This window comes from Fusarium verticillioides, chromosome 5, assembly GCF_000149555.1.
Source record: "Fusarium verticillioides 7600 chromosome 5, whole genome shotgun sequence".
Classification (NCBI taxonomy): domain Eukaryota; kingdom Fungi; phylum Ascomycota; class Sordariomycetes; order Hypocreales; family Nectriaceae; genus Fusarium; species Fusarium verticillioides.
The window spans coordinates 2,770,466-2,797,386 of NC_031679.1; the positions used below are offsets into that span (position 1 = coordinate 2,770,466).

A 26,921-nucleotide genomic window follows, 5' to 3' on the forward strand; every position below is an offset into this window, starting at 1 on the left:
AAGAAAGCATTGGAAATACATGCTGAATCGCACGTGGTCACCGAAAGAACTGGACGGGTCTCGCTTCAGATCTACCGACCTTTGGATGAGCGCGTGAGAAGGAAGACTTTTTCACCGCTGACGTCTACCTCACCTCACCTGAGGTTAAACTGTCTTGTACTACCCGAGCCACCTACAGACGGGACGGGACAGGACAGGCCAACCTGGAACATCCGACCGCGCATCGCACCTTCCCGCATACCAGACAAACCAAGACATTTTGGTAAGGTAATCACAACCTGAAGCAGCTGACCTGCCTGATTGACTGTACCTTGTTTAGGTAGCTTGAGGAAGGAAAGAAGCAGCCTAGTGCGAACGCAAACACGCAGGAGAGATCCCGTTTGTTACGTTCCACCGCATTTTGTGATCCTCAACTCTTGGCCTTAAACTGAACTTCTACATCTCAAATTCTCCTTCAACGCCGGTTCCCGTTTTCAGTATTACACCCCGGTTACGACCGGTGAGTGCAATCGTTGCTACGGCGGATCGAGAGGCTGCCCTTTGCCCAATTTCTTGTCATTCGCTTTCCCTCAAGGATACTTCTTACACTCTTTCTTGGCCGCTTCCTGCTTGCTCACTTATCTTGCTCTCAAGTTGCTAGCTTCGCCACTTAATTGGAATCCTGCTCATTCTCTCAGTCGACTTTATCTGGAATCTTCAGAGCTTCATCTTCCCCATCGATGCAGATGCTCGATCCAAACTTAGTCACTATGGCGGCAAGCTCACCCGCGGAAACCGCCTTGGTGATCCTGTACTACTTGTACCCAGCTCTCGTTTTCATCTACTTTTTCTTCGCTTCACTCGTTTCAGCCTGTACAGTACACTCTTCTGGCAAAGATGAGAGAAAGAAGGAATGTCCCAGCCGACGGTTGACACTCACCTTCTACCTCCTGTGCATCCTGACATACACTGTCCAGTTGTTGCTGCTTGCGGTCCGGGCAGTCCTCTCACAGAGCTGGCCAACGGAGGATCACATCATCATTGGACATCTGGCTTGCGTTCTGGCGTTCGGGATCCAACTGAGTCACTGCCTCGATACTGACGAGGGCCCCTTCTATCCTTTCATCGGGTCTTGGTTGCTTGGCCTGTCTTTTGATATTGCAATCACCGTATTGTCTTCTATCTTGAGACTTTTCTCCCCTTTCGATGTCTTCGGTATCCTTATAAGCGTTAGCATCAGCATTCGTTGCCTGTCTTTCATATCACTCACTATTTTGTTCACTGTTGGCTTTTCTGCAAAATTGACATCCGATGAAGAGCAGGAACCATTGTTGCCCAAAATCACAACTACATCACCTAATAGTCCGACCAGCCAGGAATCTGGGTATGGGTCGACACTCCAGGCCGAGGAAGAAGAAGAAGAAGAGGCCCCGGAGTATAGCTGGGAACGCAGAGAGAGAGAGGCTAAGGAGGCTATGAAGAAGAGGTTCCAGGAAGGTGGAAACTGGTTTGAGTACGCCAAAGGCTTTAAGGTAAGTAAAGAATGCATACACATATTCACCAATTGAGCCTCCCCACTGATACCACTGCTTATGACTATGTCAGGGGCACTGCGCTGACTCATCACAAGATTCTTTTTCCATACGTCTGGCCCGTCGGTAATGTTGGCCTGCAACTTCGTGCTGCGGCCGTGTGCTTATGCCTGTTCGCATCCAACGCTCTTCATCTACTCATCCCTCGCCAGACAGGCATTATCATGGACAGCCTGAATGGTTCTGGCAACAGTAATCCGTGGATCTCGGTTCTTGTATTTGCTGCCCTCCGCTTAGCTGCTTCTGAGTCGGGTATCGAGCTAGTTCGTCAATGGCTCTGGGTTCCTGTTAAGTACTATTCCCACGACGCATTGACACGAGCAGCCTACTCGCACATGATGCATCTTTCAGCAGACTTCCACGACTCAAAAAGCTCATCAGATATGATGATGGCAATCTATGGAGGCAGTGCGGTTTCCAACGTTATTGAGAACGTCTTGCTCTATGCCGTGCCCATGCTCATTGATATGGGGGTGGCTATTGTCTACCTTTCTATCACCTTCGGGCCCTACGAAGGACTTATTACCGTGGCTACCGGTGTATTTTTCCTTCTTATTGCTAGCAGACTTGTTGCTAACTCCAAAGCTGCAAGTCGAAACCGTGTCAATGCACTATATGAAGAACACTATGTGCGCCAGTCTGGCTTCCTTGGGTGGCAGACAGTCAGTGCATTCAATCAGATCGGTTACGAAGACAATAGACACGCCAATGCAGTCACAAATCGTTGGCTTAGAGAGCAGCAGTATGTGCTTGGGTGGTATATCTCAATCGGATTTCAAACCCTGGTTCTGACATCTGGTCTTCTCGCGAGCGCATTTCTGGCAGTTTACCGTATCAGAGCAGGCCACGCAACACCTGGACAATTTGCAATGCTTTTGATGTATTGGGCGCAATTGACATCGCCGCTTCAGTTCTTTGCGAAGTTAGGAAAGAACGTAAGTGATGATTTCATCGATGCCGAGCGCCTGCTGGACATCATGAGAACTCAGCCATCAGTTGAAAATCAGAAGGGAGCTAGACCGTTGAAGTTCGTAGCTGGGGAGGTCGAGTTTGAGCGGGTTTCTTTCAGTTACGACAAGAAGAAGGGCATCATCAAGGATGTCAGCTTCCATGTTCCTGCTGGTCAGACAGTTGCTTTTGTGGGCGCCACTGGAGCTGGAAAATCTACCCTCATCAAGCTCCTTGATCGATTTTACGATGTGGGCGATGGTCGTATTTGCATTGATGGCCAAGACGTGCGAGATGTTGATCTGTTCAGGTAAGACCTGGTCATAACTAATGGCCACTCAAACACTTTAACACTTGGCACTAACACAACTAACCAGTCTTCGCGATCGAATTGGAGTCGTTCCTCAGAATCCAATTCTGTTTGACGACACGATTATGAACAATGTACGATATGGAAGGATAACCGCGACCGATGAGGAAGTGTTTGAAGCATGTCAAGCCGCTTGCATTCATGATAAGATCAAAGGCTTCACTCATGGTATGGTCACAGCTCTGAGATACATATCAAACAATTGCTAACCTCAACAGGATACAAGACACGGGTTGGAGAGCGCGGCGTGTAAGTGAACCTTGGGCATTACTATAGAAGTATACGCTGACTTAAGTAGAAAACTGTCTGGCGGTGAGCTTCAGCGAATTGCAATTGCTCGAGCAATGTTGAAGAAGCCGGACATTGTTCTTCTTGATGAAGCCACCAGTGCGGTTGACACAGATACAGAGCAACAGATTCAGATATCTTTCAAGAGGCTGTGTCAGGGACGAACCACGTTCATCGTCGCGTAAGTTTATCCCTTGTCCGTGTCTTTCAGATTATGCTAATACACAAAGCCACCGTCTTTCAACGATTATGAACGCAGACCGGATTATTGTAGTTGAAAATGGCGAGATACTTGAGCAGGGGAACCACGACGAATTGATCGTGGCGGGTGGGAGATACGCCGATCTTTGGTCAAAGCAGGTCTTTGTGCGAACAAAGGAGGAAGACGCTGATGCCTCGGCTGGCCAAGCAGGATTTGTTAACGACCTATCCTCAGAGCAGACCAGAACCGAACTATCAAAAGTCAACAAGCCGACAACAGCAAACAACGAGCAGCCGAAGTCATCTGAAGCCAGAGCCAGCGAAGAGGATGCTTCCGTTGCCCAAGATCGCAAGCAAGAGGTAGTTTCTGCCGAAGATAAATAGTCTTTGGTGATTCTAACCTTTGCTTGCAGGGAACCCGGTTGAATCCTGTTGCCGCTACATTCACCCCTCGCAGGTTGGCCAAGATGAGGAAATCCATGGAGACCGGGACCTCCGAGGCATCGAACAGCTCTACCACTCAAGAAGGACTGATAAATGTAAGCTCACAAACGAGCCGACAGTGGTCTGACGAGGTTGCCGACCAAGATGAGAAGACCTTCAAGACGACAGTCGTGACTGGCCGGCCATAGGAGGGTCGGCCTATTACGAGAAGCGGCGACACTAGAACGCCAGCCACGGACTCCAGGGAGAAAAAGAGAGCATTTATGGCAGCCGTTGATCGTGCTCTGAAAACCAAACAAGCGAAAAAGCTTGACGAAGCAAAAGTATTGGAGCGTAAGTACAAAGTACCAAATTTCTGTACTCCACTGACTCTCCTAGCTTTAGTCAAAGGTGGAGATGAAGCTGAAGGGGTGACTAAGGAACGAGACGCGGCAGAGAGTCAAATTTTTGAATACAAGCTGCCGTACTATTCTCGTCGTGCTCAGTCGAAGAGCGAACCATCTCAGGCATCTCAGGGCTCTGATGGAGCCGACGTTGACAATGAGCTCCTCCTCTCGTTGACAGGGAAGCAGATGTCTCCAGTAAGTATTGAGTAACATATTATGATCATTGTCACTGATATAGGAAGCATCGTCGAGTTACATTGCCTCCTATGAAGGCGAGTGCAGGATCCTACATTCCTGTTGCCGCGGAGCACAACCAAGCGGTTTCTTCAGTTTCCAGGGCGGCGAAGGTCCGAGATAGCACCATCGATCGATGTTTCGACAAACAAAGAGCTCAAGAAAAAGCGGAACTTACCATGCCAGGTCGAAGCGCTACCTGCCCATCATCAAATAATAAAGATCCACAAGGCGAAGATGGGGTGACTGCAGGAACAAACACCACGGACGGTCTCAAGCACGGCAAGATCGAAATCTCGGAACACAGAGAAAACGTCATCAGCTCTACCCCACGTCGTGGTGGCCGCGGTGGTCGACGAGGACGATCCCCTTGGTACCGTGGCCGACGTGGCAGAGGAGGTTATCGAGGAAGCCCACAGGGCAGACAAGCAGCATGAAGCGTGCTTCCACATACGTAATTCCGCGCTATAGAAATAATTCATGACACTATACATCCATTGCAGAGATATGAATGAAAACAACGAGCCAGAAGAGGAGGCTCTAGCATGTATCAACATTACGAGTCTATGACTACCCACGAAGTAACAACAATGCTTTTAGAGAGTGGTTATCAGCTAGTTAAGTGTTACCTCCAAATAGACATAGATAAGGCGTTTATGCCATCAATTACATATCTCAGACTTACTCTGCGTTAGCCAGACAAAGTGGTGACGAGGGTTCAATGACTGTATATGCATATGTTAATGTGGATGAATGGCGGTCTCATTTCTCAGGCTCAAGCCATAGTTCCTTTGGTAGGTGACCGAGAAAGCGTATCAACTCAGCTACCACATTTTGAACTCTTCCAAATATATACCTGGCGTCACCCCGTAAACTCACCCCATCACATATCTTCTGAACTGCATGATGAAATCAGTATTGGTGGTCTTGAGTAAAATAAACAACACCACTCACAAGATTCCAGATCCTCGAGCAGGTGCCCAAGCTGTGACAGAATTGTCGATCTGGTATAATCCTGGTTGCGAAACTTGTAGTCCAAGGATATGGTAAATGTTGGATGACGATTAGCTCCATAACTTATACCCCATCTATAAAGGTCCTGACGTGCTTTTGAGATATCTTCTCGCGACGACAAGGACTGCTTGACTTTGGCGGGTTGATGCCTTAAGCCACTTTCAACTGTATCAAAATGGGCGATACATTCGGAGAAGAGAGTATAGATATCGGGGGAATTCGTGTCCAGAGTCATTGCCACGGTAATTAATGATGCGCTGTGAGATTGATCAAGTCGTGCAAAAGAAGGAGAGTATACTTTACCCCCTGAGATTTGGTCCTTTTTAAAGGCACGAAGTGAACGTGAAGCGACATCGCTGATTTCGATGTTGTTCTTGATCAGTGTGTAGTAAAGCAGGGCGAGAAAAGCTTTATCATGGTGTTACCATTTGTGTGACCCCGTCACTGAGGTTTGTGGTGATTATGGAGACTCGGTATAAGGTAATGGCCTCCGATCGTTGCCCTCATTAAAGCGATGAGCCAGCAGAAGCCCAATGAATTGGCTATAACTATTTGGGATCGAATACAGTTGGCCAGGCTGAGTGGTGTTTCACTCTTACTTTCCTCTCAAAGACAGGGTATTGTCACGGAGAGTATAAAGAAGAGCAGCCATAGTTGAAGAGGGGTAAAGTTTGGGCAAGACTGTTCCTGGTATTGATAGCTACTCAGTATTATGAGAAGTTCGAGGCTCTTTGTCAGAATACATCGGTGTCTTGATTAAGCTGCTGTGCTGATGGTGGTGTGTATCACAAAGTCACCTCAGAATCGCAGATAGCTTACCGAGGGGGAGCAAGACATGGGGGCATTTCTAGAAGAGACTTGAACTTGAACTGACCATGACTCAGATATGAACAGCTTAGATGAACAAGACATATGATGATAGTATGATGATGAGTCTTGGTTTGGGTATGGGGGCTTGTAGACTCATCATAGAAACGTCGCAAGAGCAACTCACACCGAAGCCGCAACGCAACGCAACGCAACACAATGAGTGAGTGACCCTATTGCAGCAGCAACCTCATGCAAAAGTTGCGATATGGTTTCCCCCGAAGACAAGACTCGGCGACTCCACAAAGTTCCGGTCCCGCAGCGCCACTGACCATGTTCTCACCGACAATGAGAGCAACCATTCGCTTAAGCCATAAATCGCATGTAATATGAGATCTTATCAAGTGGCCCCCTCCCCTTACCTCCATCGGTAGCCAGTTCCGATCCGGTCGAGGAGGTCCGTAGGGCGTGGTTTGGACGCTAGAAACTGCCATGAGCGGAGTCTAGAATGCAGTCCGTTTCCCTAATTCGTTGGCTAGTGTAGTCGTGTTTATTTGGTGTAAGTGAGTGGAAGAAGGGAAGAGTGCGAGAAAAGAAAAAGATTTAACGTTACGGGACCACTTCCGTGTAATTCTTATATTTGACTGACACCTTTTCGCTTCTGTTGATAAGGCAAAACCCATCAAAAATCTATTCAAGATGAAAGTCATGGCTGATTCAACTCAGCAAGAGCAAAATGTTGAACGGACTAGTCTTCAGGAAAACAGCAACTGGGCGTCATTCGGTCTTGATCCCATCACAGCGACAGTGTCAAACATCAACCCAGACGCTGAGGCACAACCTGATGCAGACCCGAGACAAGATGTCGAAAAGACGGTTAGTGCATGGATCTGCGTCCTTGGGTCCTTTCTGGCTCTTATACCTACATTCGGTAAGTCAACCACTCCAATAGATGGGCCATCAACTGACCATGGATCAGGCTTCATGAACTCGCTAGGTACAGTCCAAACATATCTAAGCATGAACCAACTCCACGACTACAGCGAAGGCGAAGTTGGATGGATCAGCGGCCTATTTCTCTTCCTCTCACTCATTCTCAACGTCCAAGTCGGTCCAATGGTCGATGTCCACGGCCCCAACATCATCGGTCCTGTTGGAGCAGTTCTCTACGTGGCCATGTTTCTGCTCATGGCTGAATGTCGCAACTACTGGCACTTCATGCTGTGTCTAGGAGTATTCGGGAGCATCGGTGCCGCCATGACAATGGTTGTAGCCATCGCCATAGTAGGAAAACTGTTTGTCCGCAAGCGAGGTCTCGCGATGGGTATTACACTCGCAGGATCGTCCATCGGCGCTGTCATATTCCCAATTATTCTACGGTCAACGTATCCCAGTCTAGGATGGCAATGGTCAATGCGAATCATGGCGTTTATATCAGCAGGTCTTCTCGTCCCTGCCATCCTCTGCTTCACCACCTTCAACAAGATCTACAAATCATCAACAAATGGCCAGCCCAGCCCCAAGAGCTCGACACTCAACTTGACTGCCTTTCAGTCGCCCGCATTCTGCTTTGTTACTGCGGGCATCTTTATGTTTGAGTTTGTCATCTTCAGTATCTCGGGTCTTCTACCGTCCATTTCCACTCGGGTCGGCTTCACTGCCGAGAATGGATATACTCTTCTTTCTATTGTCGGGGCGGCGAGCACATTCGGCCGAGTTATTCCCGGAATCATTGGTGACAAACTTGGACATTTCAATGTACTGCTTGCTACTTTGGTGTTCACCATCATTTTTATGGGGGCTCTGCTCGTTCCTTTTGGTACCAAGTCAGCTACTGCTCTGTACGCCTGGTCTGCTATCTGGGGATTTGGGTCTGGGTCTTTTCTTTCCATTACCCCAGGTAAGTATCTTATGTTATAGCTGATAGCAGCACGCTGATAAATCACAGTCTGTATGGGTAAAACATGCGAGGCCAAGGACTATGGTCGATATTATGGCAAGTCTACCCTCTACCGTCTGTCAACTTCAAATGTAGCTAACCGTTGCTCTAGGCATGATGAACTTTGTCACTGCCTTCGCACTGCTCATCGCTCTCCCTACAAGTGGTGCCATGCTCGAGAACATGGGCCCTCAGGCTCTGGCTGGTCTCTTCACTGGCATGACTGCTGTTGGAGGAGCTTGCTACTTTGCAGCCCGAGCTCTTCTCATTGGCAAGTGGCTGTCTCTCAGGACTATCATTTAATTCTGGAATAGCTCCTGGATACGTCTCATTATTTGCAAATCTGAATTTGACTAGATTGGGTGTCGTTGGTCTCTTTTATGGTTACCGGAGCTTGGATTACGACATATGGAGGAGATTGGAAAATATACCTAGGCTGGCGCTGGTTAAAAGAAAAGGAAAACGGGTATCGGGGAGTTTCAAGGCTGCACTGAATTATTACTATCTTCTAATAATAATATCATCTATAATCACTGAACAACGCCAAAGCCTCTCAGCGCCATATCCTCACACTCCCTTGTCGTCTCTCCTCATGGCAAAACCTTTCTCAATCAACCTCACCATCAATGCATTCGTCAGTGGTATCTCCCTCTCCCCCATCTTCTGCCCCTTGACCTCCTCCTCCGTCGCCCAAACATAATCCTGATGCTCCTTCGGGTCCAGCTTGACCTCAGCCGCATCCTCAACATCAACCTCAAAGCTAAACTTGCAAAAGAACCTCTTCCCCGTTCTGTTTGTAAAAACAGCCCCAGGTTTTCCACTTGGCCCATCAGGAATAACACGTCGAATGCGTCGCAGTTTCAGACCTGCCTCCTCCCAAAGCTCACGCGCACAGCCGTACAGAACAGTTTCGTCTTCGTCGTCACAGGCACCGCCTGGTATCTCCCATTTGTTAGGCATACTGTCGTCCGGCGCTCTTTGGAGAAGGAGAATGCGGTTGGAGGTGTCAAAGACGAGGGCGCCTGTTGCAAGCGAGTCCCAAGTTTTGTCGTGGGTTTTCAGCCACTCGCGGTGATTGACGTTCCATTCAGCCACAGACTCGTCGAAAGTGAAGTCCAAGTCTGGGAGACAAAGATTCGTTTCTTGTTTGTCTGCCATTTTGTGTTTCTGTGTGTGAAGTTGAGGATGGAATCGAACTTAAAGAGACGAGAATAAGATGATGTTGCGACTGAGAGAGAGAGGAGAAATGCCCCGGTATTGGATCTGCTTGTTGCCGCTAATGCCTCACTCACCTCGCTCACTGACTCTTATTAACAGGCAATCGCCATAATGTCTCATATCTGCCTAATATCCATACCTACCTCAGACAGGCAACAATAAAAGTCAAGTTGCTCATCTTAGTTTTCCAGTTTCGCAAGAGAATCTCTTATACGAGTGTTTGTGTGATAATTTGTCTCAAATGGCCAGGCCAGCCTGTCTCATCATATCACATTACATCGCTTACAGAGTCTTCACTTAAATCCAAGCACAGAAAATCCAAACGTACACACTTTCTTATTTTACTTAAATAGCTCGAGGCTACAGAGCTAACTGGGTAAGGTACATGGGAGGCAGCCGTCCATAAGTACATGTATATGTACGCGTCCTGCGATCAAAACCGTTGAGGCTTTCACTTTTTCCCTCCCAGAGCTTCCAGAATATTTCGTGGACCTCGCTGTCGAATGGCATTCTCCTTGTTGAAGTTTGAATGCTGTTATGACACGTGTGTGTGTGTGTGTGTGTGTGTGTGTGTGTGTGTGTGTGTGTGTGTGCCGACAACAATCGTTGCGTATCCTTTCAAACACTAGTCGTTCTGGCGAATTCATATCCATCTTCCATCACGGCACTATCATGTGCGATTCGTGCCCAAATCCTGCCAATTCTTCACGATAACAAAGCAAGCAAAGCTTATAAAACGCAAGCTTCCAATACCAATTGTGACGATATTGGAGCTGCTGACAAGGCAGCCACCAAACGCCCCTGACGCTAAAACCGACAAATCATACGAATAACAAAGACCGGAAACAAAATTTTGCAAGCATAAACAGAGCATAGACTTTTGTGTATGATGCTCACATGAAAGATCTCATTGGACCCAAAGCCATTGCTCGAGTTTGCTGTTAACCATAAACAAGCATCGCTTCATGTCCTTCCATGCATCTCAACGTGATTCGTGAATGCTGATACTCGGTTCCAAAGAAACAAAATTTTAAAGATGCTCTTTTCCTACATCTGTTCTTACACGTGTATGTTTTGCTGGGGCATGATGGACCTCTCAGCCCGTGTTCGCATGAAGTTTGCATGAGATTCTAGGCATCGAGCTTTGAGTCGTGTAACTGGCCACACTGCAGCCTTATCAAGCATCAATGCAGTGATTCGGAGTAGCTTGGCAGCGTAGCCGTTGTGCCCACCCAAGTCCAGATTGGCTTCCTGGCCGTTCATGCCATTGACAAGCTCCATGTTCATCTTCATCTCTGCTGATGATAGCACTTCTTGGACTTTGCCCAGTAGCTTCACATCTTCTTCCTCCAGAAGCATGATGGCGGGGACTTCGGACAGATTGACTTGATCCTGTCCAAGGATCCCCAGATAGCAGCCAACACGATCCTGCAACGTCGCAATCCACTCTGCAAGGACCTGGGCGCAGTCGAATGCACACATGGCAGACTGAAGAGGAAGTTCCCTGCTTGTGAAGTCGGCAAAGGTCACACCGAGCTTATCCGACATGGCCAGGGAGTCGGCGGCGTAGAAAGCCGCCTTCCGAAGATGCTTCTCTCTACGAGATGTAGTGTGACTCGACATACTAGAGGATACTGGCCGTAGAGGAAGCTTAATATTGGACAAGTCCATCGATGACGTCTGTGTCGCAGGCGTTTCCACGAAGCCTGAGCCATTGATTGAGTTATCCGAAGGTTCGGCACTTCCAGACTCAGAATTGGAGATCGGTGATTGCTCAGCATGCTGAACGATCTCATTTCCGCGAGAAAGCTCCTCAGCCATCCCGTCCCAGTCTCTTTGCCAAAACCTCTCTTTTGAGCGTGAAAGGTTGACGAAAAGCCGAATATACGCCAAATCGAGCAGAGGGATCGCATCAGCTGACAGAGGGCCTTGACCAAAAGGGTTGGGACGTTCTACACTGTGATGAGGGTTGCTTGCCCAGGCCGCTTGCCACGCCTTCAGGGCAGGCTCGATGTGCCGGTGCATCTTCTCTGTCTCTTCATTTGTCCAGGTTTTGTTGTGATGTCTTTGTCGCGTTTCCCAAATATAGTTGTGCAATGCGTTGATAAGTATCAGAGATCCGAATGTGCTGGGTCGAAGAGGTGCACTCATCGGGTCGCTTCCATCGTTGTCAAACTGTCCACCAAAAGAGAATTGATGCTGTTTCTCATTGACGTGAAGGAGGTCACCCAATGCATCGTGAAATGTCATGCGGTTGTGGTTTGCAGCCTCGGCTCCACCGCGTGAGTGAAAGACTGCGCTCGTCTCAGCTGAGAAGAACTCTTCATCGCAAGGGAGGTCCAGGTAGATTTCTGAATTTGTCAACGCAGGTGTGTGGTTGTAGGCCGAAACCAAGAGGCTGGAAAGTATAAACACGGCATATAGAGTTCGCTTCCGTTCTTCTCCAGACTTCCACCGCAGCCACTCTGCTTGATCGGGCTCCAAATTCGTGTTCCAGTTTCGGTCATCACTCATCTGACCATCCTGGCCGTCAGAGGCGCTGGGGCGATTAGGCCTCAAGAGGTCGGCTGCTTGTGCAAGGCTGACCAAGGCGGCGCAATGCGTCGAAGCAATGTCACTGACAGTCTTGTCGCCACAGTTATGGCCATATACAACATTTAGGAGCATGGCTTGCACAAGCCACACGGGAGTGTGAGCGCCGCTATCATTGCTATGGTCAGTTGGGGTACTTCGGCGAAGATCTGCTTTTCGGACATCGGCTTTTCGACGTTCTTCAAGGTAAAAAAAGATCATTTTCTTGGCCATTTCGAACAGCTCTCGGGATTGGGCAGTATCCATCTCGTAGAGCGCGCCGATAGCAGCCATGGACAATATCAGACAACCACTACCACCTACACCTGGACGACTATTGGCAGAGATGGGCATATCGAAGGACAGAGTAGGAAGATGAAGAAAAGGCAAATGGGGGTGGAAGTATGCTAGATAGGCACCGACATATCGCTGAAGGTCCTGAGTACTGGGCAGATTAGCTGCTTGGGACGAGGCGGCATTGCTGGCAGACTGGGAAAGTGGCGACTGAGGTGATCCTTGAGAAGTAAAAGAATGTTTACGACCCCCAAAGGGTAGGCACTGGGACAGGATGTTCACGATGGCATGCCGGGTAGCATCTGTAATGGTGTTCACTGGCGAAGCGCCGTGGTTGCCCCCATTTAGAGAAGATGGCGTCTCCGGGCCGGCGTTGAAGCCAAGAGTCTGATTAATGTTTTGGGTGCCGAGTCCCGTCACAACAGAGGGACTCAATGAGCTCAGCGAGGGTGGAGGCGTAGAGAAGTAAGGGTCATTCATCTTTTGAGTAGCTGGCTGAGGTGATAACGGTGCTCCGCTAAGGAGATCCGGGAAGACTGTGCCATTCATTTCCATCGCAAAAGGGTTCGGGGGCATCTGTGGAGGAGCCATCACAGATGTCGACCACATGGTACTGGTTCCAGCCGGCGCAGGATGATTCGACCCATCCAACATAACATCGCTAATCCCACTCTGACTCGTCGTGCTGATTGCAGACGGACTCGATCCATCATCAATCACATTTTCGTTCCCAAATGACATCTGTTGCTCAAAACCAGTCAACCAGTCAACGGGGTCGTCGAACTGGGGGTTCGCAGACATGTCGTTCATCGAGTGCCCAAAGGGCGAGTTTTCCATGTTCATCACCTGTGGTGAGTCGTTGTAATGGAGATTGTTTGGGTTTACTGTCGTGGCTGTCCCAAAGAGCATGGTGTCGAAATCGAACTCGTTGAAGGACATCGGGGCCGTCCTGAGAGGGTTAACATAGTCGAGGTTACTAAAGGCTCCTGTCTCCAGCTTAGGGATGCCAGGATGCATAGCTCGTTGACCCATAGCAGCGGACATGCCACCATAGAGAGGATCCATGGCGTGGACTGGAAAGCCAGCGAGGCTGGGGTGTCTACTATGACCATGAACAACGGCCCCACGAGCCACGGAAGAATTGGCAGTGGCATTGGCCATATTGAGAGAAATTGCGTCGATATGCCCAAGGGTGTTGGCTCGGGGTCGCATGGTGTTTGAGGCATTTGAAGCCGGAGCGGCAGCGGCAGCTGCGTTGGCTCCAGCGACGCTGTTCTTTCGGGCACGACTCTGACCAGGAGCGACACCGGTTGTGGACTCACGACGATTACGAGGACGGGACGACGGGGTCGAAGTCTGGTGCAGCTTTTGCTGGTGACGCAGCAGAAGGTCACGGCGGGCAAAGCATCTTGAGCACTCGGGACACTCAAAGGGTTTCTCCTTAGTGTGGGAGCGTTCGTGTCGCTTGAGATGTTCCAATCGGGCGAACGAACGCTGGCAAGTGGTGCAGACGTGAGGACGTGGCTTGTCCGTCTTTGCGGGAGGGAAATTATTAGCAGGCGCTTTTGTGTTGACTGTGATAGTAGATGCTACGAGTGTTAGCATGTATAAATCGAAGTCTTGTATCCAAGGTCCTGTTGCGGCAACGGTGCGGGTCGAGTCGAGCTCAGAAACACGAGGGGCAATGCCGGCGAAGGCGGGATAGCTCACCAGTATCGTCAGTGGTGGAGGGCGCGGCGGTGCCTGTGGCGGCGGTGGTTGTCGGTGCGGGAGCGGTCATGGCGAGATTGGGACGCGAGACTCTAATGCCAGAGTCGTTTATCACCATGGCAGGTCGGATCGGTCAGATTCGCATTCGCGAGGGTCGAAAGACGAAGATTTTGGACCTGTCGTACTCGCAGAAGCAGAAAGTGTTTCGTCGCGGGGCACAAGGTTGGACGAGAATTGAGTGCGATAGGATGGATGGCGGGGAGGTTTTGGTGGGCGGCGGGCGTGGTTCGTCACTCTTTGGTGGGGGGAGGGGAGATAAGTAAGGTAGGTAAATATAGAGGGAGAGGGAGAGGGATAGATGTTTAGATTGAATGAAATGAGCGATCTATAAACGATGAGGGCATATTCTTCTGTTTGTATAGAGAGAAGAGAAAATGAAGCAATTCAGATGGTCGTTTAGAACATACAGGCGAAGCAGCAACTGCTTGAGGAAAGTGAAAGAGAAAGAGAGTTGGAGGCACTGGCGGCAAGTGCAGTGGAAGAAGGAAGGTTGGCGCCGAAAAAGGGCCCAGGCAAGGATACCTGAACCTGACGACCTAGGAGCAGCCCAGAACAGGAGCACGGTGTTAGTGATACTGTGCACGGTCTTGTTGAATCAGAATTGGTAAGGGATGGACCTTGGACCTTCCCTGTTCTTTTGCTCCTGGGGGTGTGGCTCCAGTTGCGTTGCGTTGCGTTTGCGTTGCCGTTATGGAGCGCTAAGGTAGGCTAGACTAGGTTCCCTGGGGCGCATCAAGTTCCCGTAGTTCGCTCGGAGTAAAAAGAAGAGAGACGAGACAGTCAGTCAGCCAGATTTCCAGATTGGATTGTATCAAGAGTGAGAAAGATTTCAGGGGGTAGAGAGCAAAAGCAAATGGTATGTTGATCACGGAAATCTGGTTCTAAATAAACAGCTTCTTCAACCAACTCTTTCTCAATGAACGTGTCATGAAACCCGAATTTCACGTCAACGCATCTCGGCTGAGGCTGTTCAGAAGCTCTTCTGTCCACCTCATCATCCACCTTTCAACTCAACCAATTGCTCAAATGCCATAACTCGGATTCACGCCCAAAAGGTTGTCGCCAGTCGCCTCAACTGCGTCATCCAAAGACATAGGTTCAGGCTGTATCGACCATCCTCCGATGTGTTTACCTGCGCCAGTTGAGGCTCATAGATGCTCCAATCGTGGATGGGTGGATACCTACGTGTACGAAGTTAGTCGTCCTTCTTTTACCCTTCGTGCGTCTGCCTCGTGATGGTGGGATGGCTTAGATTTCACGCCTTATACATACGTGGTAGGCCTTGTTCGATAGGGAACTTCCTCATTGACTTTATGGCCGCCTCTCAGACTCTATGCTCAAAGCTCTGGTGACGAAAGGCACAGCAGCTCTATCCAGTGAATATTTGTCACATCACGCGGCAAATGTGCTGTAAGCATGTACTTGCCGAGCCACGGCTAGATATGGATGACTGGGCAAGCCGGTCAATTGACTGAGTGGTCCGGCTTGCCAGGGTACCAGATATATTACTTTCAGGTTCTACCCTTCAGCTACTTTACTCTTGAGAACTTAACTTGAGTCATAACTCCTCCTGATATAGAGCTCAGGAACCCTCGCATTACAAAGCATAATAGGTACCCGAACTGCGCTGCCCATCGCCTTGCCACGGCATTTGGCACTCTGCGCCAGTATTCAAGGTACGTCTGCAAACACAACGAGGTAGTTGATGGCTGCGCCAGGGCTGAGAGTTCAACTGACCGAGTATGCACTGTGCGTCCCCGGGCTGTAGGGACTGCATACGCATAATTGGAGTTTGGAGTCGGGTGTACTCGAAATAGCTACTGGGGTGTGATGAATGACGATTTTATTGCAGCATCCCGACTGCAGAACAGCCATGTAACGTTCGAATTCAATTCATGCGCTGGATTGAAAGGGACTCGGAGGGAAAAGAAGGAACCGGAAGGACCCTTGAATGTTGTTTGGGGCTGTCTTTGAGGTCTAAGACACGAGTGGCCATGGCTTTTTAGATCCATCGGTAGCTCGCTTTGACACTGGAGCCGTCTCTACTAGCGTCACTGGCACGGCCTAACTTTGGTTCGAAACCTCCAAAACAGATAATTATTATTTATCGAGGACCGTTTCCGGTCGATGCTTCCTTGTTCGTCTGTTTTGTTATCTCTACCAACCTCGATCTCTCGTAGTGACTATTGTTCGTATCCTGGCGCTTAATCTTGCTGGAACATGACGATGAGCCAGGTCTAGAAACACCAGCGTAGGATTGGTCCAGCAGCTCCTAGTCGCTGTCCGTTCTGCAGAGCTCCCAATTGGGGAATCTCGTTGTGTCTACAAGCCACGCCCAGAGGCAACAACATCATTCAGATATGGAGCTTCTGCTGGTGTTATTATTACTATGTATTTATTTCGCCCGATATGATTATGGCGAGATAAATGAACGTTCGACTAATCGCCTGTTCCACCTCTATGATGTTAAGCGCTACTGTTGTTGTGTTGTGTTGTGTTGTGTTGTGTTGTTTGTTTGTTTGTTTGTTGAGATCCTGACTGATTGATTTCGTCTTTGTCTGCGGCTTTTATTAACCCGAAACTCCAGTTCGGCAACTCACGTCTAGGGATGATGGCATGGCGCCTTTGTGAGGACGCCTTCCGTGACGCTTGCCAGAGATAGTCTGTTCTTACACGCGATGGAATGATCTCTCAGCAGAGGCTGGCTCTGCTTATTCGACTGACTGACTCTTGGCTGCTTGGAGCCATAACGTATTGGGCGGGTAAGGAGATTATGACCCAATCCTGCAGCGAGTCTCTCTATTTGATACGATTTCTTGTTTTACGTTTTATAATTGTCGTCGGCAATAAGTCCGGAAGTGAATCACAACCTCCGCTAGGTTGATACGTTAGCAAGCATGAGCATCAAATTGGAAGTTATTCGGCCGTAATCAGTCGATCAATTGCCTCTATTCTCGAGCTCCCAGCTGATTGATTGCACAAACCTAAGTCGTCGGACTGGGGCCTGGGCGGGTCCACCCCAATCAAATCGCCTGTGGCTCTTAGCGTCGATACCTAGGGTCCTGGGTCTGTCTTCACTGTAGGGTCTGGGTACCTATCTGCTACTGTGCGAGGGAGTATATCGCTCACGGCTCGGCCAACGACTAACCTAACTAGACGAGGGTGAGACTGTCCTGTTGGTTTGACTCGACTTGACCTGACTTTAGATGATGCGTTCTCAGAGCGAAATGAGAAAGCACAATATGAGTATCCGCATCTCGAGGTCATGTGTTCTGCCACAAGAAAATATGCCGTTGTCAGAGCCAATTATAAGCCCAACGTGCGTTTCACGTACGTACGTACGTAGCTCGAGGTGAGGTGAGGTGTGTCTGTGGCAGCCAAGCCCTAGACTCTCTCTGCCTATCAGACAACATCAGCAAGACCCTCAATGATGATTGTCGCTTCTACGGAACTTTCTTTTTTTTCTCCTGGTGGAAACCAAGTGTCATTTGGCATTTGACTGATCGGCCTGTTCAGCCTCATCAGTGTTCTTCGTTCCGTCCAGAACATTTGCCACTCTGACCCTAGAACTTCTAGAGAATTGCCTTGTCTTGTCGTGTCCTGTACGACTTGTGGTTTGGTCGTACAGAGGAGCAATTACCACCGAGAAGACGTTGTCGTGATCCACGAGCCCACTGTCTAGTCTGTTTCAAAAAGACCATGACCACAATGCAAATCTCCCATCACGGCAGAGCGTCCCTTACATTGGACAACCCAATTATTAGTAATACCTCGAGTTGTTCGAGACCTGATAAAGGCAGTCAGAGTCAGAATCAATCTTCAAAAGGACCGTGCGCAGACCCTTGACCCTTACTGTCTCTGGTAGATACCTCGTTAGGGCATGGGGCCGCACGTTGTTGTGTCACACATGCAGTCCAAGGTCCAAGGCCCGTGGATAAGGTATCTTCTCTCAGTGCTAGATATTATATACCAGCAAATCATCGAGAGGAATGCCACACCCAACTGACTGTTGACCTGCCTGGCCCTGAGTGAGTTGAGTTGTTCTCTCCCACAAACTGCCGGGGATGGTCTCATCCGATGAGACGTCAAGAGAATGGGCCAGACCAGACCAGAGTGAGATGCCTCGATGCTTGCTACGCCCCGATCCACCTGCACGCAAGCCAAAGGGACCAGGTCTTGGTTCTGCATCAGACAAGCTCCAGCGAATCCAATCACTGCGTTTGTCCAGGGGTTTTGCTGTACTGTAGCTAGGGTCACTGCCAACCTTGCACCCAGCACAGCTTGCAAGATCCATCCTATCCCGGGGGTGATGAGGCTATCTTACCAGACTCGACTGAACCGACCTACCTACCTATGTATGTACCGTACGTATCTGCGCTACGTACTGCCTGTTCTAGTGGTGAGGCGAGTAGCGGATACAGTGATAGGTAGACCAGCACTGCCGTCGACGGACCCTCGAGCGGTGCCAAACTATCCGAATCTTGTCTCGCAGCCCGAAACGGCGAACAATTCTCGCTCACCGCCAGATTGATTGGATTGACAGCTTGAGTTTGGTGAAATGATGAGCGTCCATCCATCAAACGCCCGCCGCGGCAGAGAGACAAGCCATGCCCTGAGACGGGCTGCTAGCATTCATCGTTAGACGGGCTCTAGGTCTTGTTCTGGCGCAGAGCACGAATGGGGTTTCAATTGCAGAGAGCCCTTGATCCCTGTCCAACACACCACGAGCCATGTCGCTACTGCAGTCACAGGACCATCTTGCCACGCCGAACACAAGGAATGTGTGGCCTCCCATGCTCAACGGTATCGTTACCACACGGCTCTCAACTCGCGCCAGCTTCGAATGCTTCACTCCAATTGATCAGCTAGTTCACCGAGGATCCAGGAACACGACCATTCTGGACGCCTGCGAGTTTCTCTGCATTAGCCACGGACGTCGGGCTCATGTATGTCCGCGGTGATCTTCTAGATAAGCACCAACATCACTGACCAGACACCTCGTCTCTCCTTGTGTACAGTACGTGAGCACAGTAGCAAAAGGGGACATTTTCCAAGCCATGCAGTTCATAACTTCTCAGCCTCTTAATTCAATCAACTCTCGGTGGATAATTATGTTTGATTCAAGCATGTCTCTAAAACACCCAATTTCTTCTCTTCACATGTTGGCTGGTTTGGATTAGCACTTCGCAATCACGAGGTTATCAGCTTGGCGGGTTGCGCCATAAGCACTTGAGGTGTCAACGGTTAGCGGTTAGGTTGACTCTGAGGCTCTTTCACATCGAGTGAGATGAGATTCTCAGATGAAACGTCATGTCATCGACGCACTCCCAGAGCTTCTCCAACTCGCTATCTTTAGCCTGGTCTGCTTTGACTTGGCCTTTGCTCTGGACACAGGCTCCCAGAGTGATCCTTGCCCCTGACCCAAGTCTACCCGCTGCACAGCCCCCCGAGATGTGCCAAGCATCACGGTGGGACTTGAGTGATCCTACCAGTAAATCCCCAGGCTGCACGAATGCAGAGTGCAGAATCCAGCATCAGATAGGTGCTGGTGCCTTGGACTTGAGTCCACTGCTGAGTCTCCGTCCAAGGTCCCACATCGGCTGCTACAGAGCCTTTATTGACGATGCCACTGTTCTTCTTTAATCCCTCGAGAGTTTCTTCCCGTCGACGCGGCGTCCCAGCTAGCATCTTGAAGTGGAATCGGGCTAATCGGAAGAAATGTCAATGCATTACAGATGCAGATATGGTCCACTATCGAGCCAAGAACGTACAGTTACTACTTGGCAAATGAGAGCTGGATGCTGCAAATTGTAACCCTCTGCAACATTGGAACCAACACGGACGTATGTCAAGAGCTATCGAGGATCTAGTATCAGCAACGCAGCATTGAACCAGTGAGGAATGATACCCCATTGCTGGGCTTGAAGTATTTAGTCCCAGCAGCTCAGTCTCCCTCTCCAAAGGGTCTCCAATCCATGATGGTCGGGGACTTTTTCTTGACTGAAACAGGATTTAGAATCTGAATCAGCCCTAACGATTTGGAGAAGGGACTGGGCATGCAGTGATTCCCTTTCTCTTGTCGTCACCATACAGCATAAACGAGCCAGACGCAGACAGACCTCAGGGTGAAATAAGATATCTGACGCTCTGACCTACACTATAATACTACAATACTATAAGGATAATTATCTTTAATTAATTATAATAATACTAAATAAAATTAATTATTATATAAATTATATATTTTTAGAATTAGTAAAGCTTCCTTTAATAGCCTATCTTTTTTTTATCTAATTTAATACACTTTTTAAGATAGTTAGGTATTAAATAGATAAGTTAGTTAATTAAAGCTTAAAGGATCTTATCCTAATACTTAATAGCTACCTTTTTAATTTTATTATTATCTTAAATAAAGACCTTTTTTATTTTATTCTTTAATAAACCTTAAGTATTCTTAATAAGGGCTAGGTCTAGGCTTTTTAGATAATTAAAATAGTATAAAAAACTGTTTTCCCTTTTTTACTTAGCTATCTTAGACTTTTTATTAGGATTATAGCTAGAATTATTATTTTCTTTTAAGATAAAGTAGTAGCTTTCTTTAATAAGAGGCTTAATATATATTTTAAGGATTAATTTATAAGTCTATTAGTTTATTTTACTATTCTTATTAATATAAATATTATAGAAGATTAAAGGAGATTTATATCCTATTTTAATAGCTCCCTAGATATACTATCTCTTTTTATCCTTTTCCTTAAGGACTTTCTATTCCTAAAGATAACCTAGGTTATTATAAGTCCTAGGTTTTCTTATAATCTAAGCCTATTACTTATTATTATAGCTAAAGTAGACTTTATTAAAGAAAAAGATAACTTCCTAGTTTTTAAGGTCTAGTCTTTTTTCCTTTTTAGTATCTATAAAGTCCTTCCTTTTATCTATAAGGTCTTAAAAAATATAGTTAACTATCTTAACCTGCTTTTTATTTAGTTTCCTTTTCTTTATATTTAGTTAAAATATCTAAATAGTTATATCTTTATTAATCCTAGCTATAGCTAGTATATCTTTATATTTTAGTCTTTTCCTTTTAAAACCCTCTTCCTTATATATATATTCTATTTTATTAAGGACTTCTTTAGTATATTTCCTCTTTTTCCTATAGGTTTCCTTAATATTAAGGTTATTTTTATAGGTTTATAGACAGTCTATATACTTAATATAGTTAACTATATCTCTTATAGTATTAAAAAACTTAGTAATATCTTGTTTTTTATATAGTAAGCCCTGAAATTTATAAAATTTAATTATACCTTAAATTTTTGCCTTTTTTAGGGTATTTAATTAATTTCTAGTTATATTAAAAAAGAACTGCTTAAAAATTCCCCTTAGAATGATATAAAAATCGTATCTGAAGAAGTTGTTATTAATAGAGAGATTTTATTATTAGGGGGGTAGGGAGTCTGTTGTCAGGAGCGTCAGATGTCTTATTTCACCCCCTAGACAGACAAGACCACACACACAAGACCGCACAGGACAGGCCTTGATCGAGGAATCCTAACTCCAGAAAGAGGCATATCTCCATTCGATTCAAGGGTTAAGGGGGTCAGGTGCAGCCGTGGCCCACAGCTAGAGGCTCCTGCAACCCATTCGGGATTGGGATTGGGTGCTTGTCATTTCGAGGTCTCGAGTCCAAATGAGCGATGTCGGTCGTTTAAGGTACAAGACTGGGCCAAATTGAATCACCATGACGCTATTCCAAAGTGCCAAATAGCCAAGGAATGCGGCTATTGTGACGGCTGAGTCGTGTTCTGACGCTTTGTGTCGAGATTGATATCATCTCTCTGAGAGACAAGAGACAATTTCATCATCTTGCTTCAGAGATCGAATCGAAAAATTTGACAACGAAAAAGGTCTGCCACACCACGCGCTTATGCGCGTGAGACCAGCTTCTGGGATTGACCAACGAAGCCTCAGGCTACCCAATATTAGGCACATTGACCAATTCTTCCACGTTTTTAACCTCCCTTCAACGCCCTGAGTCTTGGTCTAGCTCCAAGTTCCAACGCAACCCCTGCACGCCATTTTGTTCAACTTTTTCCGTACTCGCCAGTCGGACAATTGAGCCATTAGAACCAAGACATCGCCTATTGGGCCAAGTCATCTGAGATTTCAGCTCTGCAATTTCGCACAGTACTCACTGGTGGTCTCTTCCCCCAGTCACCGTGCTCTCTAGTTACCCCAAATTCTGTTTAGCGGAGCCAAGCCCGGATCCCCCCCCAGGCTCTCTCCGTTGATACATACTGGATGGTTGGACGGATGGATCATGGAGAAGGAGAAGAATCTGGGGCCGGCCCCCCAGACGTTGCGTTAGTTGGCAGGGCCCCTTGTAGTTGACGGCGCACACACCATCTTCCAGCATCCCATCCCTGACTTCCCCAGATTTTGCTGTTTGCGGCAGCGTCAGGCATGACAAGAGCTGGAAACGAAATGAAATTACGGATAGATGAGATGAGGAGCCCGAGATCAAATGGCTGATCTTGCAAAAAAAGTGAAGCTAACAAGCAGCAATTCTCTCGGCGCTCGCCAACGCCCGCCTTGACGCGTCCTCGGATGCTGCGGTGCTCTCGAGGCTGTCACATCCTTTGCCTGTCCCGGGAAGAGCGACTAAGATTCGAGGTCACGAACCATAAGCTCTAAAGGTTACGCATGCAACCTCTTCATTGGCGACTAGACCTGAAGTCTCGGTGCTGTGAGGGTCCCGGTCGGATCACCAACTAATTGGAGTGCGTGCTACTGTACTGTACGTTGGCACTCATTAGCAGCTATTAATCAGAGCTGACGGATAATCCCATTTGCTTGTTATTGCCGTAATTGAGGCTCAGGAGGTCCCCGGAGCCACACTGAGCTAGCCTTGTAGCTAATCGAAAAGCAGAACAACTTGCGTTGTAAGGAGGCGCTTCGTTGGCGATCTGAGGATACCGGTGGATACTGATAGCCCCGTACTTGTCCGAAGAATATAGGCGAAGCTTTGATGTTAGCATTCTAGAGATCCAGAAGCTGACTTGATTCTTCCTTGTGGCGAGGAATGCCTTGAAATGGTTTAGAGAAGGTCACAGACAGTGTCTGCGCTAAACACTGAGACTAATGAGTGCCATGGGGTCGGTAAGCTAAAAACATTTGAATGGTAATGCGTAGTGCCTGTTGAAGAGCAGAGCCAACGACCGGGCCGCAAAGATTGTCAGATTGGATGGAGCGAGGCATAGTCTGATTCAGTTTAGTTGCATCATGGGAGTCCTCCCAAGTCATGGAATCGAAGCACCATTCAAGTACTTGTTTGGAGCTGTACATCCGTCCGTACAAGGACCTCGGGAAGACGCAGGGGCTGCCACACACATGAGATATTTTGAGTTTGCCCACGAACGGCGGGCCTGTGGCGTTTTCCTGACCAGGACGTTGGATGGTGATCCAGTTCAAGTCCCTGTGAGTTATTTTTACAGGCTCGGTGACCCTGCAATTCAAGGGGTATCTTGACCTTTGCGCTGCGGTCGATACAGTATCTATCTATGAGAGAAGTCAAGATCCCTTTTGGATCTATCGCGGATAGTTTAACCATAGTACGGCTCGTCTGCTAGCTCAGCACAGACAAATCAGCCAAGTCTGGGGTTGGGCCCCCCAGCGGAAAGGTTCCGTAGAGTGAGTGGTTAGAATCGGCGGTTGGAGGTTGGAGGGTATCGTGGCCGAAGACCACCTCAGCCATGTGGCCAAAGATGTATCCGTAATCCAATGATACCTCAGCATCTGGAATTGCATGGTTAATCTTCGGCCCGGAAGACAATCATGCAGCGAGAATCTTATCACATTCGACAATGCAACATACATAATGTTATGGTTCATCTGCCTGCGTACTGTACGTAATGTTACAGCCAGTAAGCAATATACTAACTTGGCTTGCCCACCGGTATATTCCAGGAAGCGGCTATGCATTCCTCTCTCGTTGAACTGGTCCCCACTGCTCGTTCTGCAGGTCATCACATCAACTGATTGTTGGCTGTTTGTTCACTTCAGTGGCGATGGTGGCGCTCACGAAGTTGACTAACTAGAAGAACAAGAAAAGCAGTAGGAAAAAACTTGGTTGCAGGCGTGCGAATGCCCAAACTCGGACAAAGTCCTTTGGCATACAGATCTACGGCCTACGTCGAGATGATCAGCAGGGTCCTGAACAACTCTGAGCGAATCAAGTCTGGTTTAATACCTTTTTTTCTACTTTTTCCTTTGGGGGTGGATATCGCTATGTCTTTTTGGGTGGCATGGTGGCATGACGGTTGAACAAACAATTACATTAGCGGTTTAGAGGGAACATCTCATAATTGCCGCAGCATCGGTCGGAGCTTTTTTCGCTTTTTGCCTTTGATGCTAGTTTCTTGTTTTGGTTGCTTAATAATTTCTGTTAACGATGATCTGCGATGCGACTTGACGTACGTGACGATGTTGGGGGTTGCAGTGAATTGGTTGTCTACGCACGGGAAGAGGACCGGCACTTGTGTCTATTTGCCTCTTGAGAGAGAGCGGGCGTTTATGCTTGGACTGGAGCTCATGTTTCAATGAACTATTCTCAGCCATTCAGGAACTCGTCGATGGTTACACAGAGACTCGTTGTAGAATTAATCGCTCAATCATGACCGGTCATCGGCCATACACGTTTGAGAACCAGACTCTATTCTTGCTACCGTTTTCGATAGCCCACTTTCACGGTGGGATCTAGAACTCGGCTGTGGTGAGAAGGGACCACTAGAATCCGCACGAGTGCGTTATGAGTCGACGAGTACGCGCAGGAGTGGGACTGGACAGGACAAGAGAGGACAGACAAGGCAACAGAATTAGATTGTATACTCGGTACGGTAAGGTATAATGCGCATGCGATACGATACGACGAAACTGTACATACGGTACGGTACGGTATGGCACGGTAGATTCAGCCGAACCTCTCTCGGACTAATCATCCGGTGAGTCACACTCTCTATTGCCTATGCCTATTATCGGATGGGAACCTGTCATGCCTTGGATCGGTTGCTGTGATGCTCTTGACCTCCATGGAATCGGCTATGCACGTCAACGACCGCGGATTTTGAGTAGTAATAGCGTGGGGGTTCGAGTAAGCACTGTGATCAATTGACGACAAGAGGTAGACATGACAGCAAATGTTGAGATGAACAGGTCAGGTCCGTCAATCAGTCAACAATGGTCTGGTTAAGCGCCAATTGCCGTCCTTCTCAAGCTGTATCCAGTAGTTTACGCTGATGGTGGGGGATCGAGAAACGGCCACCCCTCCAGTTCGACACCGTCTCAAATCAATCGAGGTCTTGCATAACCTATGACTGTTAAAGACTGACGGTTGAACCTCCACTAAAAGTTTCACATCGCCTACATCTCTATATACTGCTACTGAATAGCTTCAGTTTGTATCTCACTCATGGCCAGCAATTGCCCAGCCTTGTCCCTCGTCATCAATCAAGATTAGGGTTAGCTGAGCCATGTGCTGTACAGCTATTGGCGGTAAAAGGCATACGTCATAGGCCAGTTCCAAGGCCAAGATGATGGTAAATCAGGCTGAGACGGACAAAGAATAGAGTTAAATCTTCAATCATCCTGTGGTTTCTTTGTGATCAGACTTTCTAGAACAACACTTGTGATTCGTATCGTTTACTTTTTTTTTGCATTCGTGTCTAAATAGCTCCAAGGCAGCGGGCTACTTGTTCTTGTGACACCACTTACACGACCCATACCGTACCACCCGTTCACGTCTCACAACCATGAAAAACCTATCATTTCCACTTACCGCCCTCCTCGTCGGCTCAAGTCTCGCTGCCGATGTCACGATCACAGCTCCAGTATCCATCCCCTCCAATGAGCCTGAATACAAGGAAGGCAAATCCTTCACATCAGCTGTCCTCAACAGCACCAACTTCTATCGCGAGGAACACAACGCAACAGCACTAAAATGGAACAAAACGCTCGAGGAGTTCGCAACAGACTACCTCGATGACAACGATGACTGCGACTTTGAGCACTCTGGTGGACCCTATGGCGAGAACCTGGCTATAGGTTATCCCAATGTCACTGCGAGCATCGAAGCTTGGGGTGATGAGCGAGATGAGTACAACTTCGACAAGGCCAAGTTTAGTAAGAAGACAGGGCACTTCACGCAGCTTGTGTGGAAGGATACTACGACTGTTGGGTGCGGAAGAAAGCTTTGCGGCGAACGAGGTTGGTTTCTCGTTTGTGAGTACTGGCCCAGGGGTAATGTCGAGGGTCAGTTCAAGGAAGAGGTTTCAAAAGAGGAGGGCGGCGCATTCAGTACAAGACCTGGTCTCGGGCTCGCTCTGGCCTTATTTATTGGGTACATGCTTGTTGTCGTATAGACATGTCATGTTGAATTCCCAGCGTTGGATAGGCGTATGAGATATCTGATGAATGACGGGACCCATGCTGGGCATGGGCTATGTTGGCTACTTTACTACAATTCTCTTATATAGTTACATGGTTTCTGATATTATATATTCCAACTCGTCATATACACTTTTGGCTGACTAGAATTGTCTTGGTATATTCATGATGTTCTTTCCATCATTGATACGCAACGAAGATGTGACTTGATGGCACCAGAGTCTATTAAGATGCTTTGTCCTTCTACAGAAAATATATTTCTGCTTGATATTTGCTTACGGATTTGAGTATCCCTTTTGTAACCCTGAAAGAAGCCTTACGACATGGCCACATTGCCTCGAGCAGGTAGCTCGTTCACCGTAGGTAGAGAATGGAGAGTCATACTGAGCTATTTGATTACTGGCTTTCCTGTCTGCGGATTACGT

The 26,921-nt window shown here is 47.9% G+C and overlaps 9 protein-coding genes across 12 annotated transcripts; 6 read left to right on the plus strand and 3 right to left on the minus strand.

Annotated features, from left to right (window-relative positions):
* Window positions 1-719: 719 nt before the first annotated feature.
* Window positions 720-4,010, plus strand: FVEG_16485 (hypothetical protein; the record flags this gene model as incomplete). Its single annotated transcript, XM_018905701.1, has 7 exons — window positions 720-1,511; window positions 1,610-2,829; window positions 2,897-3,057; window positions 3,108-3,138; window positions 3,188-3,358; window positions 3,408-3,738; window positions 3,792-4,010. The coding sequence occupies 7 exons, from the start codon at window positions 720-722 to the stop codon at window positions 4,008-4,010; spliced, it is 2,925 nt and encodes a 974-aa protein (XP_018755587.1).
* Window positions 4,011-4,085: 75 nt separating this feature from the next.
* On the plus strand, window positions 4,086-4,879 carry FVEG_16486 (hypothetical protein; the record flags this gene model as incomplete). The annotated part of the gene is made up of 3 exons (XM_018905702.1): window positions 4,086-4,155; window positions 4,207-4,403; window positions 4,451-4,879. The coding sequence occupies 3 exons, from the start codon at window positions 4,086-4,088 to the stop codon at window positions 4,877-4,879; spliced, it is 696 nt and encodes a 231-aa protein (XP_018755588.1).
* Window positions 4,880-6,924: 2,045 nt separating this feature from the next.
* Window positions 6,925-8,739, plus strand: FVEG_08946 (hypothetical protein). The gene is made up of 4 exons (XM_018897835.1): window positions 6,925-7,194; window positions 7,243-8,163; window positions 8,212-8,259; window positions 8,315-8,739. Exons 1-4 carry the CDS (start codon window positions 6,963-6,965, stop codon window positions 8,503-8,505), a joined length of 1,392 nt encoding a protein of 463 aa, XP_018755589.1. The 5' UTR covers window positions 6,925-6,962; the 3' UTR covers window positions 8,506-8,739.
* A 30-nt stretch (window positions 8,740-8,769) lies between these two features.
* FVEG_08947 (hypothetical protein) lies at window positions 8,770-9,360 on the minus strand (the record flags this gene model as incomplete). The annotated part of the gene is made up of 1 exon (XM_018897836.1): window positions 8,770-9,360. One exon carries the CDS (start codon window positions 9,358-9,360, stop codon window positions 8,770-8,772), a length of 591 nt encoding a protein of 196 aa, XP_018755590.1.
* A 1,119-nt stretch (window positions 9,361-10,479) lies between these two features.
* On the minus strand, window positions 10,480-14,544 carry FVEG_08948 (zinc finger protein ADR1; the record flags this gene model as incomplete). 2 transcript variants are annotated; one of them, XM_018897838.1, is made up of 2 exons in its annotated part: window positions 13,996-14,544; window positions 10,480-13,859 (listed from the first exon to the last, which is right to left on the minus strand). In XM_018897838.1, the coding sequence occupies exons 1-2, from the start codon at window positions 14,111-14,113 to the stop codon at window positions 10,480-10,482; spliced, it is 3,498 nt and encodes a 1,165-aa protein (XP_018755592.1). In that variant the 5' UTR covers window positions 14,114-14,544. The 2 variants fall into 2 exon arrangements, with proteins under 2 accessions (XP_018755592.1, XP_018755591.1); XM_018897837.1 differs by having other exon boundaries at window positions 10,480-13,874.
* Window positions 14,545-18,181: 3,637 nt separating this feature from the next.
* FVEG_16487 (hypothetical protein) lies at window positions 18,182-18,586 on the plus strand (the record flags this gene model as incomplete). Its single annotated transcript, XM_018905703.1, has 1 exon — window positions 18,182-18,586. The coding sequence occupies one exon, from the start codon at window positions 18,182-18,184 to the stop codon at window positions 18,584-18,586; it is 405 nt and encodes a 134-aa protein (XP_018755593.1).
* A 779-nt stretch (window positions 18,587-19,365) lies between these two features.
* Window positions 19,366-19,698, plus strand: FVEG_08949 (hypothetical protein; the record flags this gene model as incomplete). The annotated part of the gene is made up of 1 exon (XM_018897839.1): window positions 19,366-19,698. One exon carries the CDS (start codon window positions 19,366-19,368, stop codon window positions 19,696-19,698), a length of 333 nt encoding a protein of 110 aa, XP_018755594.1.
* A 1,673-nt stretch (window positions 19,699-21,371) lies between these two features.
* On the minus strand, window positions 21,372-24,684 carry FVEG_16488 (hypothetical protein). 3 transcript variants are annotated; one of them, XM_018905706.1, is made up of 3 exons: window positions 24,574-24,684; window positions 24,305-24,485; window positions 21,372-24,242 (listed from the first exon to the last, which is right to left on the minus strand). In XM_018905706.1, exon 3 carries the CDS (start codon window positions 24,079-24,081, stop codon window positions 23,686-23,688), a length of 396 nt encoding a protein of 131 aa, XP_018755597.1. In that variant the 5' UTR covers window positions 24,082-24,242; window positions 24,305-24,485; window positions 24,574-24,684; the 3' UTR covers window positions 21,372-23,685. The 3 variants fall into 3 exon arrangements, with proteins under 3 accessions (XP_018755597.1, XP_018755596.1, XP_018755595.1); XM_018905705.1 differs by having other exon boundaries at window positions 21,372-22,196; window positions 22,251-24,242; window positions 24,305-24,684; XM_018905704.1 differs by having other exon boundaries at window positions 24,305-24,684.
* On the plus strand, window positions 23,990-26,691 carry FVEG_08950 (hypothetical protein). Its single transcript, XM_018897840.1, has 2 exons — window positions 23,990-25,204; window positions 25,259-26,691. Exon 2 carries the CDS (start codon window positions 25,863-25,865, stop codon window positions 26,469-26,471), a length of 609 nt encoding a protein of 202 aa, XP_018755598.1. The 5' UTR covers window positions 23,990-25,204; window positions 25,259-25,862; the 3' UTR covers window positions 26,472-26,691.
* Window positions 26,692-26,921: the final 230 nt, after the last annotated feature.